General features: G+C 39.6%; 1 protein-coding gene across 9 annotated transcripts in view; it reads left to right on the top strand.

Annotated features, from left to right (window-relative positions):
• The window catches only part of KIAA0319L (KIAA0319 like), a 123,275-nt gene that overhangs the window by 76,314 nt on the left and 29,855 nt on the right, over nucleotides 1–17,106 (top strand). For all 9 annotated transcript variants that reach the window (XR_014251386.1, XR_014251387.1, XM_082415491.1 and 6 more), the window contains exons 4-8: nucleotides 5,342–5,585; nucleotides 8,440–8,541; nucleotides 11,926–12,023; nucleotides 15,309–15,396; nucleotides 15,860–15,952. Coding sequence is in view for 7 of the 9 variants with exons in the window: in XM_082415491.1 (XP_082271617.1) it covers nucleotides 5,342–5,585; nucleotides 8,440–8,541; nucleotides 11,926–12,023; nucleotides 15,309–15,396; nucleotides 15,860–15,952 (625 nt within the window). In the remaining 2 variants the exon portion in view is untranslated. The remainder of the gene's footprint in view (nucleotides 1–5,341; nucleotides 5,586–8,439; nucleotides 8,542–11,925; nucleotides 12,024–15,308; nucleotides 15,397–15,859; nucleotides 15,953–17,106) is intronic.

The following is a 17,106-nucleotide window of genomic DNA, read 5'->3' on the forward strand; positions in this document are numbered from 1 at the left end:
GTCCTGCGCCTAGGTTCTTCAGAACCTTTTTTTTTTTTTTCATATTCTATATGTATGTGTTAGCATTCAGTATTTGCTTTTCTCTTTCTGACTTACTTCACTCTGTATGACAGTCTCTAGGTCCATCCACCTCACTACAAATAACTCAATTTCGTTTCTTTTTATGGCTGAGTAATATTCCATTATATATATGTGCCACATCTTCTTTATCCATTCAACTGTCGATGGATACTTAGGTTGCTTCCATGTCCTGGCTATTGTAACTAGCGCTGCAATGAACATTGTGGTACATGACTCTTCTTGAATTATGGTTTTCTCAGGGTATATGCCCAGTAGTGGGATTGCTGGGTTGTATGGTAGTTCTATTTTTAGTTTTTTAAGGAACCTCCATACTGTTCTCCATAGTGGCTGTATCGATTTACATTCCCACCGAGAGTGCAAGAGGGTTCCCTTTTCTCCACACCCTCTCCAGCATTTATTGTTTGTAGATTTTTTGATGATGGCCATTCTGACTGGTGTGAGGTGATACATCATTACAGTTTTGATTTGCATTTCTCTAATGATTAGTGATGTTGAGCATCCTTTCATGTGTTTGTTGGCACAAATTAGTGTTTTTATTTTCTTTGGGTAAATACACAGAAATGAAATTGCTGGATTATATGGCAGTTCTATTTTCAAGTTTTTGAGGAACCTCCATACTGGTTTTCATAAGGGCTGCACCAATTTACAATTCCGTCAGCAGTGCACAAGGATTCTCTTTTCTTCACATCCTCACCAACACCTGCTATTTGTTGTCTTTTTGATGATAGCCATTCTGACAGTTGTGAGGTGGTATCTCATTGCAGTTTGATTTGCATTTCTCTGATGATTAGTGATGTTGAGCCTCTTTTCATGTGTCTGTTGGCCATCTGTATGTCTTTTTTGGAAAAAATGTCTATTCAGGTCCTCTGTACATTCTTTAATTGGATTTTTTTTCTGTGTTGAGTTGTATGAGTTCTTTGTATATTTTGGGTATTAAACCCCTTATCAGATACATCACTTGCAAATATGTTCTTTCATTCAGTAGGCTGCCTTTTCGTTTTGTTGATGGTTTCCTTTACTGTGCAAAAGCTTTTTAGTTTGATGTCGTCCCATTTGTTTATTTTTGCTTTTGTTTCCCTTGCCTGAGGAGACATATCCAAAAAAAATCAATATTAATATTATGTTAAGACCGATGTCAATATATACACTACCGTGTGTAAAATAGATAGCTAGTGGAACCTGCTGTATAGCACAGGGAGCTCAGCTCGGTGCTCTGTGGTGACCTAGATGAGTGGGATGGGGGGGGTGGGAGGGAAGTCCAAGAGGGAGGATATATATATATATACATACATACATACATACATATAGCTGATTCACTTTGTTGTACAGCAGAAACTTACACAACATTGTAAACCAACTGTACCCCAATTAAAAAAAAAAAAAAGACTGAGGTCAAATAGCTGACCGCCTGTGTTTTCTTCAGGGAGTTTTATGGTTTCAGGTATTACATTTAAGTCTTTAATCTGTTTTGAGTTTAATTTTATATGTGGTGTGATTAAGTAGTCCAGTTTCATTCTTTCGTGTTTAGCTGTCCAGTTCTCCCAACACCATTTATTGAAAAGGCTGTCTTTTCCCCGTTGTATATTCTTGCCTCCTTTGTTGTAGATTAATTGATCATATAAGCATGGGTTTATTTCTGGGCTCTCTGTTCTGTTCCATTGATCTGTGTATCTGTTTTTGTACCAGTACCATATTGTTTTGATTATTGTAGCTTTGTAGTATAGTTTTAAGTCAGGGAGCATGATACCTCCAGCTTTGTTCTTCTTTCTCAAGATTGCTTTGGCTATCCAGGGTCTTTGTGTTTCCGTACAAATACTAGAATTATTTGTTCTAGTTCTGTGAAAAATGAATGTTTTTTGTTTTGTTCTGTTTTTGATAAGGATTGCATTGAATCTGTAGATTGTTCTGGGTAGTATGGCTATTTTAACAATATTAATTCTTCCAGTCCATGAGCATGGGATATCTTTACATTTGTTTGTCATCTTCAGTTTCTTTCATCAATGTCTTTTTTTTTTTTTTTTTTTTTGGCCACACCGTGCTGCATGTGGGATCTTAGTTGCCTGATCAGGGATTGAACCCACGCCCCCTGCACTGGAAGCGCAGAGTCTTAACCACTAGACTGCCAGGGAATTCCTATCAATGTCTTTTTTTTAATCCTCATAATATTTATTTATGTATTTATTTATTATTGAGGTATAGTTGATGTACAGTATTGTATAAGTTTCAGGTGATTCACAATTTTTAAAGGTTATACTCCATTTATAGTTATTATAAAATATTGGCTATATTCCCTGTGTTGTACAATATATCCTTGTAGCTTATTTATTTTATACATAGAATACATAGAATTTTGAACCTCTTTATCCCCTACCCCTATCTTGCTCCTCCCCCATTCCCTCTCCCCACTGGTAACCACTAGTTTGTTCTCTATATCTATGAGACTTTATTTTTTGTTATATTCACTAGTTTGTTTTATTTTTTAGATTCCACATAAACGTATAAGTGATATCATACAATATTTGCCTTTCTCTGTCTGACTTATTTCACTTAGCATAATACCCTCCAAGTCTATCCATGTTATTGCAGATGGCAAAATTTCATTCTTTTTTATGGCTGAGTAGTATTCCGTTGTATATATATACCGCATCTTCTTTATCTGTTCGTCTGTTGATGGACACTTAGGTTGCTTCCATGTCTTGGCCATTGCAAATAATGCTGCATTGAACATTTCGAATTTGTTTTTTGTTTTGTTTTGTTTTGTTTTTATTTATTTATGGCTGAGTTGGGTCTTCGTTTCTGTGCGAGGGCTTTCCCTAGTTGCGGCAAGCGGGGGCCACTCTTCATCGCGGTGCGTGGGCCTCTCACTATCACGGCCTCTCTTGTTGTGGAGCGTAGGCTCAGTAATTGTGGCTCACGGGCCTAGTTGCTCTGCAGCATGTGGGATCTTCCCAGACCAGGGCTCGAACCCGTGTCCCCTGCATTAGCAGGCAGATTCTCAACCACTGCGCCACCAGGGAAGCCCCTTGTTTTTGTTTTTATGGATATATAACCAGGAGTGGAATTGCTGGGTATGGAAGTTCTATTTTTAGTTCTTTGAGAAACCTCCATACTGTTTTATACAGTGGTGGCCCCAGTTTACCTTCCCACCAACAGTGTACGAGGGCTCCCTTTTCTCTTTCATCAGTGTCTTACAGTTTTCAGAGTATAAGTCTTTTACTTCTTTGTTTAGATTTATTCCTAGGTATTACATTATTTTTGATGCACTTGTAAATGAGATTGTTTTCTTAATTTATCTTTCTGATAGATCATTATGAGTGTATAGAAATGCACCAGATTTCTCTGTATTAATTTTGCATCCTGTAACTTTATTGAATTCATTTATTAGTTCTAATAGTTTTTTGGTAGCGTCTTTAGGATTTTCTATGTATAGTGTCATATCATCTGCAAACAGTGACAGTTTTACGTCTTCTTTTCCAGTTTGGATTCCTTTGATTTCCTTTTGTTGTCAGATTGCTGTGGCTAAGACTTCCAATGCTATGTTGAATAAAAGTAGTGTGAGTGGGCACCCTTGTCTTTTGTTGAGTATGATGTTGGCTGTGGGTTTGTTATATATGGCCTTTATTATGTTGAGGTATGTTCTGTCTATAGCCAGTTTTAGAGAGTTTTTATCATAAATGGATGTTGAATTTTTGTCAGAACCTTTTTCTGCATCTATTGAGATGATCATATGATTTTTATTCTTCAGTTTGTTAATGTGGTATATCACATTGATTGATTTGTGGATATTGAATCATCTTTGCATTGCTGAGATAAATCCCACTTGCTCATGGTGTATGATCCTTTTCATGTAATGTTGAATTTGGTACACTAGTATTTTGTTGAGAATTTTTGCATCTGTGTTCATCAGTGATATTGGTCTGTAATTTTCTTTTTTTGTGTGGTGGCTTTGTCTGTTTTTGGTATCAGGGTGACACTGGCCTTGTGGAATGAGTTCAAAAGTGTTCCTTTCTCTTCAATTTTTGGGAATATTTTGAGAAGGATACGTGTTACTTCTTCTTTAAATGTTTTGTAGAATTCACCTGTGAAGCTGTCTGGTCCTGGACTTTTGTTCATTGGGAGTTTTTTAAATTACTGATTTAATAATTTCATTACTGGAAATTAGTCTGTGGCATGAACCAATTTTTGTGGCTGATAGAAATGTTCTCTCTCTTGATTGTGGTTACATGGGTGTATACACTTGTCAAAACTCATTGACCTATACACTTTAAATGTGTGCAGTTTATTTTGTGTATTACACTTCAATTAGTTGATTTTTAAATATCCATACAACCACCCTGTTTAACCACTCATCATTTCTCATTTGGATGAATGCAGTAACCTCCTAAGGGGTATTCCTGCTGTTGTCTTACTTCTTCAAACCCATACACTGTGCAGCAACCTGAATGATTCATTTAAAACAAAAACCTTACCTACCTTGTCACTTCCCTGTATATAACTCTTTAATTGTCATCATCATCTGGCTTCTTAAAGTAGCATCTAATGTCTTCTTTAGTCTGACCCCTCACTGTCTTTCCAGCTCATCTTCTATTACTCCCTGCCTCTCACTTTGCTTATGACTCTCATTTCCCAACACTAGCCATGTTAATCTCATTTCTTGTGCTTATACTCATCTCTCCCCTCAGCCTCTCCCCTAGTTTACCCTTTAAAATGCATCTCAGGACTCTCCACCTCCAGAAGGTCTTGATTTATTTATTTAAACCATCCTTCTTCACATGCTTCCTCTCTCCAAGAAAGAGAAGTACTCTGAAGTTTCTTTGGTTCAGTCGTAGCTCTTATAGGTATATTTACCATTTTGGCTTATTATGTTTCTAGTCCTTTTTTCCCCACTAGATTACGTACTTGTTGATTATGTTTTAATTATATTTTGGATCCACAGGCCTGTTTTGTAATAGGTGCTTAATACATATTTGTAGAAAGATTGAATATAAATATTAAGTGAGAAAAGAAGGTAAAAGTATACATAGTGTAATTATTACTACTTTGTTTTAAGCAAAACTCTTCGCATAGAAAAAAAACACTGGGAAGATTTATGTCAACATTTTAACACCATTTTGGGTGGTAAGATTAGCTTCTTTAATATTTTTGACAGTTTTGCATTTTTCAAAAAAAAAATTTAACATGCAGTTATTTCATGAGACATGACCTAAAAAACTGGCTGTATAACTTTTGCCTATTCAAATGAATTTTTGCATTTCTCTAGGTCCACAACACAGATACAATTTCTAATCCCTTAACCACAGATCTGACTGCGAAGATTCCTGGTTGGTCAAGTGTACCAGTTCAAGCTGAGGCATCAGAGGACCCGGGTGCTACTCCTACCATTCAGCAAGTAAAAATCCCTGGGAAAATCTCAATTGCTACCCCTCTGCCAGTGGCTCCTTCCTACAGTTATGCCACCCCTACCCCCCAGGCCTCTTTCCAGAGCACCTCAGCACCATACCCAGGTGAGGCCCTTTTCTTCTGTCCTTGGAGATAGGACGGGGAAATAGAGATTTTGATCAAAGTGTTCCCTTTTCGTGGAAAGAAAGGAGGGAGGCATGACTTTTAAATACTGTAGGTTAAAAAAATAATAATCCTGTTAATGTCCCTGTAATCATAGGACTTGGTCTCTCAATCCTTTTTTCAATAAGCTCCAGCCTATGGGTACTTTGAGGCTCTTTCGAGAGCCAAATTCCACTGTGCCTAGATTCAATTAAGTAATGTTCAAGGAGCCAAGCAAGCAGAGGCCACTGGGAAGAAAGAGTCGGATCTGTATAACTGTTTGCCTTCTGAATGGGTGATTGTGGGTCAGATATTTCTGTCTGTGATTTCGATAGCATCTTTATTTTTATTTTTTAAATATTTATTTATTTATTTATTTAGGCCGTGCCATGCGGCTTATGGGATCTTAGTTCCTTGACCGGGGATCAAACTGGGGCCACAGCAATGAAAGCACCAAGTCCTAACCACTGGACTGCCAGGGAATTCTGCATCTTTATTTTTAAAGCAACTCATAGGAAGGAGATTTATACAGTGTTGCCTTAACAAGAAGTCTGCTTCATAAGTTCCGTTCTAAGGCATTAGGAGGAAATGCTTAATCAAGGGAACTAAGTTGATCTTTATCCCCTGAAAAAGTCAACAGGGTGAAGCAAAGCCAGTGAAAATGAATTTTTGCCAATTTTTAATTTCCTAAGGTTTCCTTCAGTGGTAATATAACATAAAATTTTAGTGTTTCAATCCTGAGGCACTAAAGTAATTTTTGTATTCAGGCAGAATGGTTGTAATTTTTGGTGTAATTGTGAAAGTTTTGGGCTGCGCTGTATTTTTTTTTATATATATAAATTTATTTATTTATTTTTGGCTGCATTGGGTCTTTGTTGCTGCATGCGGGCTTTCTCTAGTTGTGGTGAGTGGGGGCTACTCTTCGTTGTGGTGTGCAGGCTTCTCATTGCGGTGGCTTCTCGTTGCAGAGCACAGGCTCTAGGCATGCAGGCTTCAGTAGTTGTGGCATGCAGGCTCAGTTGTTGTGGCTCACGGGCTCTAGAGCTCAGGCTCAGTAGTTGTGGCGCACGGGCTTAGTTGCTCCGCAGCATGTGGGATCTTCCCGGACCAGGGCTCAAACCCGTGTCCCCTGCATTGGCAGGCGGATTCTTAACCACTGCACCACCAGGGAAGGCCTGCGCTGTATTTTTGACCATTATACTTTCTCTAAGTATAGTGGTTTCTTTCTTTTTTCTTTTTTTTGAAAGTTACTGCAGAAATTCTTATTCCACCTCCTGGAGTGTCTAAATGCTGAAGCTTCCATAATGGATGGTTTCATTTCTCCCCAAGTGCAGTGTTCCCAAGCAGACAGATAAATCTCAAATTTCATATTTGTCTAGGAAACCCTTTTCACCTTCCAGTCTTGGAATATGGGTGAACCAGCCAGTTGTTTGCTTTAAGCTCTCTAGTTCCTAGGTCTCATACCTAGTGAACAATTATTGTTAGAGAAATAAGATTTATATAATCGGTGGTTCTCAACTTCCTGTAAACATTTTTCGTTGTTACAACCGTGGAGGAGGGGTGCTACTGACATCTAGTGGGTAGAGACTAGGGATACTACTAAACATCTTACAGTGCACAGGACAATCTCCCCCCATCCCAACCCCAACACACACAAAGAATTGGTCCAAAATGTCGTGGTCCAGAGAATTGGTCCAAAGAATTGGTCGTGCCATAGTTGAGAAACTTTGACATGTATGGAATAGCTGGTGAAAAGCAGAAGTATAGTATCTAGCTATTAGCTGATATGGATGTTCCAAAAATGCTAGAGTAGTTCAGGAAGTAGATCAGTTCGAACTGAAATGGTCTGGGAAGATTTTTTGGAGAGAAGCCTGGCTTTTAAGCTAGAAACAAAGTACTGTATTTATAATAAAGTAAGCACACACCCCAACTGAAGAAAAAAGCTTTAGCAAAGTCCCCAGGAGTAGACTTCTATGGAGCACAAGAGGGAAAATGAGTATAACTAGAGGCAGAATCGGGTGGAAGGGTGAGATGATGTGATCAGATGATGATGGATCTCTGATGCCAGGTTGGGAATTTGGACTGAAACATGGTGTGGGAGTGGGGGTCTTAAGTAGGAGAGTATCATGGTGGGTGAGTATTTTAGAAAAATTCATGGTGATGGGTGTTTTAGGGAGACAGAATAGATTAGAATGGGGAGAGCTAGCAGAGGGAAGGCCAGTTAAGATTCTTGGAATTATCTAAGTCTATGGCTGTATCAATTGAAATGGAAAGAAAATTAAGGCTGGCCTTGCGGCCAACACTTGCCTTTTCCTCTAGGAACTTTATATATGTATTTTACTAGAAAGTTATGTATCAGCATAAAGATGATCCTTGAAACAGAGTTGAACTCTGTTTATTGAATTTTGTGGAAAGTACTATATAAAGAGGGCTTAGGAAAAGATCATAGTTAAAATACAGTGGAGAAAAACCCAGAGAGAAAGGAAGAAAGTGGAATAATATGGTGTCATGATAACCACGAGTTTTAAGATGGAGGCAGTCAGCAGTATTAGATACCACAGAGGTGAAGGATGAGGGTTGAGAAACAGCTATTAGATTTGCTAAGGATCAGTTTGTTGATGACCTCTAAGGATCCTTTTCGGTGGAAAAGTGGGGGCACAGTCACGTTTCAGGGGATTAGAGAGTGGGTAAATAATGAGGAAATGAAGGCAGTAGCTGAATATTGTTTATAGAAGAAATTTGGCCACAAAAGGAAGGAGAGAATTGAGATAGTCTGGATCTAATTTCTTATCTCTTGTGTATTTTCTTCGTTTCCAGTTATAAAGGAACTGGTGGTATCTGCTGGAAACAGTGTCCAGATTACCTTGCCTAAGAATGAAGTTCAGTTAAATGCATATGTTCTCCAAGAGCCAGATGCAGGTAAAACATCCACTTATATTTGTGTAATGTTTTAATTCATAATGGAATCTACATACATTTACTCTCTGTAAAAGTCTTATGCGAATAAGATATAGCTTGAACATGCACAAATATTTATGTGATATGAGAGGCAATATAATGTTTGAGATCATGGGCTTTGATGTCAAGGCTGGGTTCAAATCTGAGCTCAGCCAAGTCATTAGCTGAATGATTTTTTTTTTAAATTAATTATTTATTTATTTATGGCTGTGTTGGGTCTTCGTTTCTGAGCGAGGGCTTTCTCCAGTTGCAGCAAGCGGGGGCCACCCTTCATCGCGGTGCACGGGCCTCTCACTATCGCGGCCTGTCTTGTTGTGGAGCACAGGCTCCAGACGCGCAGGCTCAGCAATTGTGGCTCACGGGCCCAGTTGCTCCGTGGCACGTGGGATCTTCCCAGACCAGGGCTCGAACCCGTGTCCCCTGCACTGGCAGGCAGACCCCCAACCACTGCGCCACCAGGGAAGCCCTAGCTGAATGATTTTAAGCAAATTATTTAACTTCTCTAAGTTTCCATTTCTTTCTCAGTAAAATGAGGATAATAATCCCTACTTCATAAGGTTACTTTAAGGGCAAAATGAAATGGTATATAACATACCTATATACCTCAGTGCCTAGCACATAGCTGATGCTCATTAAATGTAGATTTTATCATGCCCATTTAAAACTGAGACTCAGGTTAACCTGTTTATTTTGGCCAAACAACTAGTAAGTAGCAGATACAGAACTTGTAGAGAAGTTATTCAAGACTACTACTAATAGATTTGTCACGTAAAAAAAAAGACAAGCCCAATGTAATATACAATATTCAAATTTATAAAATATATAAATTAGGGGATGATTAATTTATTACTTAAGAAAACTTTTGTAATATGCGCATCCCTTTAACCTTTGAAGTACATGTTAATATAACAAAGTTTGACTTATAAACACATATTCTCTTAAGATTATCTGTGACATGAAGTGAAGCATATGTTGATGGAAAATGATTGCACTGGCTTTGTGTTAACTCTCATTATAAGGTTAGTCAAGTAGCTCATTGTAAGGCTAGTTAAGCAAAATGCCTTACTGTATTCAGGATGGGGTCCTTCCATTTTAGGTACACATGTTTCCAACACAATATCCCTACTTTCTGGGCCTAGTACCAAATAGTGTATTTATGCAAAAAGTACTTTTCCAGAACCTGAATGCCCTCTCTGTTCTTTATTTCTGCCCTCACATTGAGTTTTCCTTATCAGTTCATTCCACCTTCCTACAGAGAAACATATTCCTTTCCTCCTCTGGGGCTAAGTTAAGGTGAATGGATTTGGTGGCCTTTGAAGATGCAGGTAAAGAAAGAACTGCTTTGAGCTGCAGCTGCTTCCACTCTTTTGTGAAAGATATCCTGGCTCTACTGTATTTTCTTTTCTAACCCCTATCTGCATATACATTTCTGTGAGTTGATATCACCTTGTATATCAGTATTCCAAAACACATCAGTTCAAAAACAGATTCTTGCAACTCTCCGCTCCCCAGTTTCTTCAGTCTTAATCAGATACATGAGATGGATGGTTTCAAACTTTGAAAGGTTGGGGACGATGAGGCAGGACCAGCTCTGCTTGTTCTTCATCCCTCTCATCTCCTATGGCAGCTCCTGCAGCACCTCTCAGGATCCCTCTAGGGTTCAGAGGCATGATTTGAAAACCACTGCCCTAAATCATTAAAACCAGCATTCTGTCTAACAGACTTATACTCAGTTGTTCCTACCCTTGGGCAAATTCCTGTCTGTAAGGCATAATTCGTCCCCTGAGCTTTTCTGTTCTAAGAGTATTGTCATTTGTTGAAATTTGTGTTGCTAGCCTTAGATGTTATAAAATTGTCAATTCCCAAGCTAGTGTGAGTCTGTTTTCTGTGTGGGAAAAAAAATTTCTAACTACAGTTCAAGAAATGTCATCTCTTAGCACCAGTCCTACTTCTACTTCTTCTTTCCTGCTCCTCACCTAACCTAACTTCTACGTATACATTTATGAGAGCTGCCTGGGGCTGACAACTGGCCAAAACAAAGCTAGTATTCTCTGGAGGAAGGAAGAGTAATAGATCTTGTATCTCAGGCTTATAAAGTAAAATCTAGTCTTAAGACTGTTTGGAATTAAGTTCTGTGTGTTAACTTTAACTTTTGAACTCATGAAGTAAGAAAAAGATGACCAGTTCTCTGTAAGCATTTGAGACTTCTTTTTTTTTGCCTTTTATTTTTCCCTTTTTGGGTAGTAAATTAAATGAAACCTTCCTACCGAATCCCACCCTTTCCTAGCCATAAATGCATCTCGTTCCAAAAAATATTTAAGACCACTTTAACTGGGTAGGGATTCCATTTAGATAACAGGATTCTATCCTCACCCTACCCAGTCATACAGTCTGAGCTACAAATGAGGACCATTTAATGCTTCATTTGATCTTAATTAATTTCAGTGGGGCCTGTTTTAAATGGGCCATCCCTTACCACCTTCCGCAGTGTGTTACTTAGCTCAGCAGGAATGAAGTGGCTCTTTTAACTCACCAGGGTGTGATGACCTCAGTGAGACGAGCATTGTTAGCACTCTTTATTTATTTATTTATTTTTTTTTAAAAGAAATTCGCGTTCTTTTATTTATTTATTTATTTATTTATGGCTGTGTTGAGTCTTCGTTTCTGCGCGAGGGCTTTCTCTAGTTGTGGCAAGTGGGGACCACTCTTCATCGCGGTGCGCGGGCCTCTCACCATCGTGGCCTCTCTTGTTGCGGAGCACAGGCTCCAGACGCGCAGGCTCAGTAATTGTGGCTCACGGGCCCAGTTGCTCCGTGGCATGTGGGATCTTCCCAGACCAGGGCTTGAACCCGTGTCCCCTGCATTGGCAGGCAGATTCTCAACCACTGCGCCACCAGGGAAGCCCAGCAGTCTTTAAAAAGGTATTTTTGAACCATGTTATTTAAAAGTCATTGCTGTTCTTTGTTGCAAAAGAAGTTTTGCAAGAAAATGGCCTTTATTCCCAATGAGTTCATCCATAGTGGTTGGTAGGGCATGTATTTTCACTGGGATGCCATACCATGAGCAACCTGGTATTTTGGGGAGGATTGGCCGAAAGCAGCATGGGTATGGGGCAGGAATGAGCATTGCTGGGAGAGAGTGGAAGAAGCCCTAACTGTAGTTGAGTCAGCAGAATCCACCTTTTCTTTCAACAGAATGTTTGTTTTCCCTTTGGCTTTGGGGTGAAATCTTGAAAACTAAGGTCTTGTCAAGATTTAGAAAAATTTTGTTATTTGCAGGCTATGTGGTTGCCCTCTTTGTGTGTAGGTGTGTGTTTTCATGATTTTTGTAACTGCCCTTCTATAGGAGAAACCTACACCTACGACTGGCAACTGATTACTCATCCTAAAGACTACAGTGGAGAAATGGAAGGGAAACATTCCCAGATCCTCAAACTATCCAAGGTGAATTTGCCTCCTCTCATTTGCAGGGATGGGGTAGAGGTGTTGACCATTTTCTAACATGTATAATAGAGAATTTTCTGTCCACACTTAACTTAGGAACAGTCTTTCAGAAGCAAATCCTCCAAAAGTCTGGCTGGCTGACATCCAGTATTTGTTAGTGTGTGATTCTCAAATTTTCATTTGTGGTGAGAATATTGTATAAGCATAGTGGTGATAGCTGAAAATACACACTAAACAGCTTTTAAGGGTAACATAAGGATTTCAGAATTTGGGAGATAAGCTAGGTTATTTGTGGCCACATGACTGTGTAAATTGGCTCAGTCTTTTTTTAGGATTCAGTGTAGTTATTAAGAGCCATAAAAATGTTCATATTCTTTGGCCAAGCAATTTCTTTTTCCTTCCTTCCTTCTTTCTTTCTTTCTTCCTTCCTCCCTTCCTTCCTTCCTTCCTTCTGTCCGTCCTTCCTTCCTTTCTTTCCTCTCTTTCTTTCAACAGCTGTTCATTGTATACTAGTTATGTGGCAGGTATTGGGGATTTACTAGTGAATTAATCATAATATTAACATTTAAGGAAAATACAGTCTAGTAGGTGCTACTGACCAGAAGCAGGTAGTTATAACAGGAGTACACTAGGTCAGTGCATGGGGTATTGAAGCCCTGGGGAGTTAGAGTAAAATTTCTTAGAGTTGGCCTAGTTGGGTCATGAAAGGTGACTGGCTTACTGGGTAAAGGGTGGAGTTGTAATACCCCAAGCAGAGGAAGCAATATGCCTACTGGGCCAAATAATAGAGAGAAATGTGGGAAAAAGGGAATTTTATGTGGTTCATCCTGACTGGACCCCATGGTATGAGAGGAACAGTGGCACAAGTAAGTTGGAGAGATGCAGGTGCCAGATTGCACAGAGCCTTGTGTGTGCCAGAGTGAGGCCTTTGACTCTTATCCAGAGGGAATATGGTGCCTTTGAAAGGTTTTAAGCAGGAGAATGACATGTTCAGATTTTCAGTTTAGAAGGATCACCCTGACTGCAGATTGGAGGAGATAAGACTCAAACTAGGGAGACCAGGGAGGAATCTATTGAAAAATGTAGGTGTGAGATGATAATAGTCTGAGTGAAAAAAAACTAAATAAATAAAATAAAACTTAAAAACCACCTATTGAGCTCTTACCATGTGCCAGAAACAGTGCTAATTATTTTATGCAGTTATTTCATTTAATCTTCCTAACAACCCCAAGATGTAAATATTAATATTTGTTTTACAAATGACGAAACTAAAAATTAGAAAAACAAAGTGGTTTGGCCAAAGTGTGCAAAGCTATTAAATGGTAGATTTGAACTGGAACTTTCCATCTCTAAGCCCATGCTCTTAACAACTGTGCTATGATGAATGGTTAAAAACTAAGGTGATGACAGTGTGAATGGAGAGAAGTGGGTGGGTTTGAGAAATATTATGGAGGTCAACTTGGTGATCAATTAATTGGGTGGAGGTGTTGAGGAAGAGAAGTCCAGGATAATTTTAGCCTTTTGGCTTAGACACCTCATTGGATGTTGGTATATTTGTGGTGATATTCCCTGAAATGAGGAACATAGAAAGAGGAGCAGGTTTGGAAGAGGTGTGCAGATAATTAATTCATGTTGGGACAGAGTGAGTTTGAGGTACCTGTGAAACATTTGAGTGGAGGGACCAATAAGTAGTTGCAGGTAAGGGGCTAGAGATCAGGATGCAAGTCTGGGCTGGAGAGATAAATTTGTGCACCAGCGTCAAATAGTTGACAACTGAAGCCATGAACAGATGAAAACATCCAGAGAGTGTGTAGCGTGAAGTAATAAACGGATTGCAATTGGAATCCTGGGGAACACTGTCATTAAAGGTATGGAAGGAAGAGGAAATGGAAGAAAATGAGGAGTAGGCCTAGAAGTGAAAGCCAAGGAAGGAGAGCATTACAAGAAGAAGGAAGTGGTCAGAAATGCTCCATGCATTCAGTTAGCGTTTACCCAAAGGAGATAATTCAAAAGAAAGAAAAAAATCATTTTAGCTGAAAGATGTTCATCACAGCATTAGTTATAATAGTAAAATTTTGGAAACAACCCAAATATCCAACAATGTGAAAAGCTTATGTGAATTATGGCACATTTATTCATATACTCTTCTGCATCCATTAAAATGACTATTTAAGGACTTCCCTGTTAGCGCAGTGGTTAAGAATCTGCCTGCCAATGCAGGAGACGTGGGTTCGAGCCCTGGTCCGGGAAGATCCCACATGCCACGGAGCAGCTAAGCCCGTGCGCCACAACTACTGATCCAGCGCTCTAGAGCCCGTGAGCCACAATTACTGAGCCTGTGTGCCACAACTGCTGAAGCCCGTGTGCCTAGAGCCCGTGGTCCACAGCAAGAGAAGCCACTACAATGAGAAGCCTGCTCACCGCAACGAAGAGTGTCCCCCGCTCGCCGCAACTACAGAAAGCCTGTGTGCAGCAACGAAGACCCAATGCAGCCAAAACTAAATTAATTAATAAATTAATTAATTAAAAAAAATTAAAATGACTAAGAGACTGTTCTAATAGGGAAAGTGTTCATGCTAAATGAATGGAAGAAAGAATAATAAAAAGTTTGATATATCGTGATTTTAGCTAGGCCCTGAATACCACTGAAATGTGAGCTCCTCAAAGGTAGGGACCTTATCTAATTCCTCTCCAAACCCCAAGCCTAGGACAATGACCACATATAATTGATTCTCAATACATGTTTGTTGAACAGATGTACTGTTTATAGCTCTTTTTTTGGATGTGGTAAAAGATTAGAAGGAAATAAGAAAAATGTGATTAATTGGGGTGTTAGGACAATGGGATTGTGGGTGATTTTTTTTTATGTTATGTTCGTACAGTTAGTGGAAATCAGGAGGGGGAAATATTCAGATATTTGAGAGCTATTTGGTGTTTTTACAAAATGTTTTTCTTTGCAGAGATGATTGTTTTAATTTCATAACTGTGAAGTAGGATGGTTGGACCCTTAATGTTCTTCTGAAAAGAAAATGGGAGTACAGAGATATTGAAATCCCTTCTGTTGTTCCGAGTCAGCTAGTAATGAGATTCACATGAAAAGCTATGGTTTTTTAGTTTATAATTCATTGTTTCATATCTTCAGCTAGTTTACTTTCTCCATTTTGGAAATGGTGCAAGAAGAGGAGAATTCAAGAAACAGCATTGGAAAATTCAGATATATATGTTATTTTAAATATAATTGCTGCTGTTTGTGGTTGTCTAAAAGATCTTCTCTCACTTCTGCAGCTCACTCCAGGCCTGTATGAATTCAAAGTGATTGTAGATGGTCAAAATGCCCACGGGGAAGGCTATGTGAATGTGACAGTGAAACCAGGTATGTTACCCAGCCCTGGCCGTGTCTCCACTGCTCCCTCTGCAGGATTCCCAAGGAGATGGAGATTTGATTTTAGGGGTTTTAAATTCTCATTCTTTTTTTGTAATATATTTACGTACTGGGCAATTCCTAGTTCACAAAGCTTGTTTGTTGTCCACCTCTGCTCAGCTTGCTTGAAAGCAGGCAGTTGCTGCTCTAGTACTTCTGATGTAGTAGATAGGACATGAGCATTGAAAGAATGCGCAGGGCATGGCCTTAGCAGTCGTCAGGTTTAGAAGAGGCTTTAACACTCCCAGGTGTCTTAGGTTAGAATGGCAGCCTGGTCTTGTGACTTTCCCATGTGGTGATGCTCAGCTCTCAGTTATGTAATAGAAACTGACTTATGCTCCACCCAGATATGGCCTGCTTCTCCTATAATGTATAAAGACCCTCTTCCAATTTACTGTCGGTCATGTTCTTGCAGAGCCCCGTAAGAATCGGCCTCCTGTTGCCATTGTGTCACCACAGTTCCAGGAGATCTCTCTGCCAACCACTTCTACAGTCATTGATGGCAGCCGTGAGTACTTGTCTAGGCATGATGTTTTAGAAGAGCCTTCACTGTGTACTGGTAGAAGGTTTGGGGCCAGCTATGTCTTACTGTCATACTGTTTAGGCCAGTCTTCTTGGCCGTGTTAGGGGAAGACCAACCATCTGAAGCAATTGATTAGGAAGTAAAAACCAGACAGGCCCTGTTTAAAATCCCCGTGTGGCCTGTCTGCAGTAATAGTTCTGCCCTGAGATGGTAAGAAAGTAGGATTATTCATGTATTTAGCATTATTTTAGTTGAAACTTGCTGGTTTTCAAATTCGCTTGCCTGGAGTTGCCATCCTTAGCTATGGAAACAAAGCTCCTTCCTATCATGACAAGATAAGTAACTGAGAGTCTTGACAAAGAGCTCTCACTCAGCCATCACTGCCTAGCAAGATTCTCATCAGCCTTCTCCTGGAGAGACTCACAGAATGGAGCACACACCCCTGCCTGGGCCCATTGTTAACGTGTCACCCTTCAGAGTAGTGTCACCTGATGGGTGACATGAGAGGATTTCTGGGCCTTGGCTCTGTGTGTGCAAGAGGTTTCGGGCCTGTCGCCCTCCAGCATTGGCTTGGTCTCTCTGGAGGCCCGTTAAGGCCCTGTCACCCCTGAGTGTCTTGGCACAACAGGGGCTTGTGGCAGAGGCAGCTGCCGCTTTAGCAGAGGGATCTCTAGCGGGTTAAACCTTTCATGTAGGTGATTCTGGCCAGAAGAGGAGGACAGAAGAGTAGCAGGCCAAGAGGAAGAGGCAGAATAGGAAGAAACACTTGTGAGAGTGGCAGAAAGGGTTCACTTAGTACCATTTTATTTTATATTTTTGATTAGATCAAAGTTGAATAATATGTAAAGGTACACAGTGAAAAGAATCACTACCCTCCCGGTCTCCCAACTATCCAGTTTTCCTCCAGACAACCAATGGTATTATCTTATGTATCTTTCCAGAGATATTTGATGCGTATATGAAAAAATATATATACTGTCCTTGTGACACACATTACACGCACTGTTACATACAGTGTTTGTTTCTATATGTTGGAGAATTTTTCTGAATTAATACATGCAATACTTCTTCATTCTTTTTTTCCTTTAATGATTACATAGCCTTCCATGATATGAATATATGATTTCATTGTATGAATA

Source organism: Balaenoptera physalus (assembly GCF_965194825.1).
Source record: "Balaenoptera physalus genome assembly, chromosome: 1".
Classification (NCBI taxonomy): Eukaryota; Metazoa; Chordata; class Mammalia; order Artiodactyla; family Balaenopteridae; genus Balaenoptera; species Balaenoptera physalus.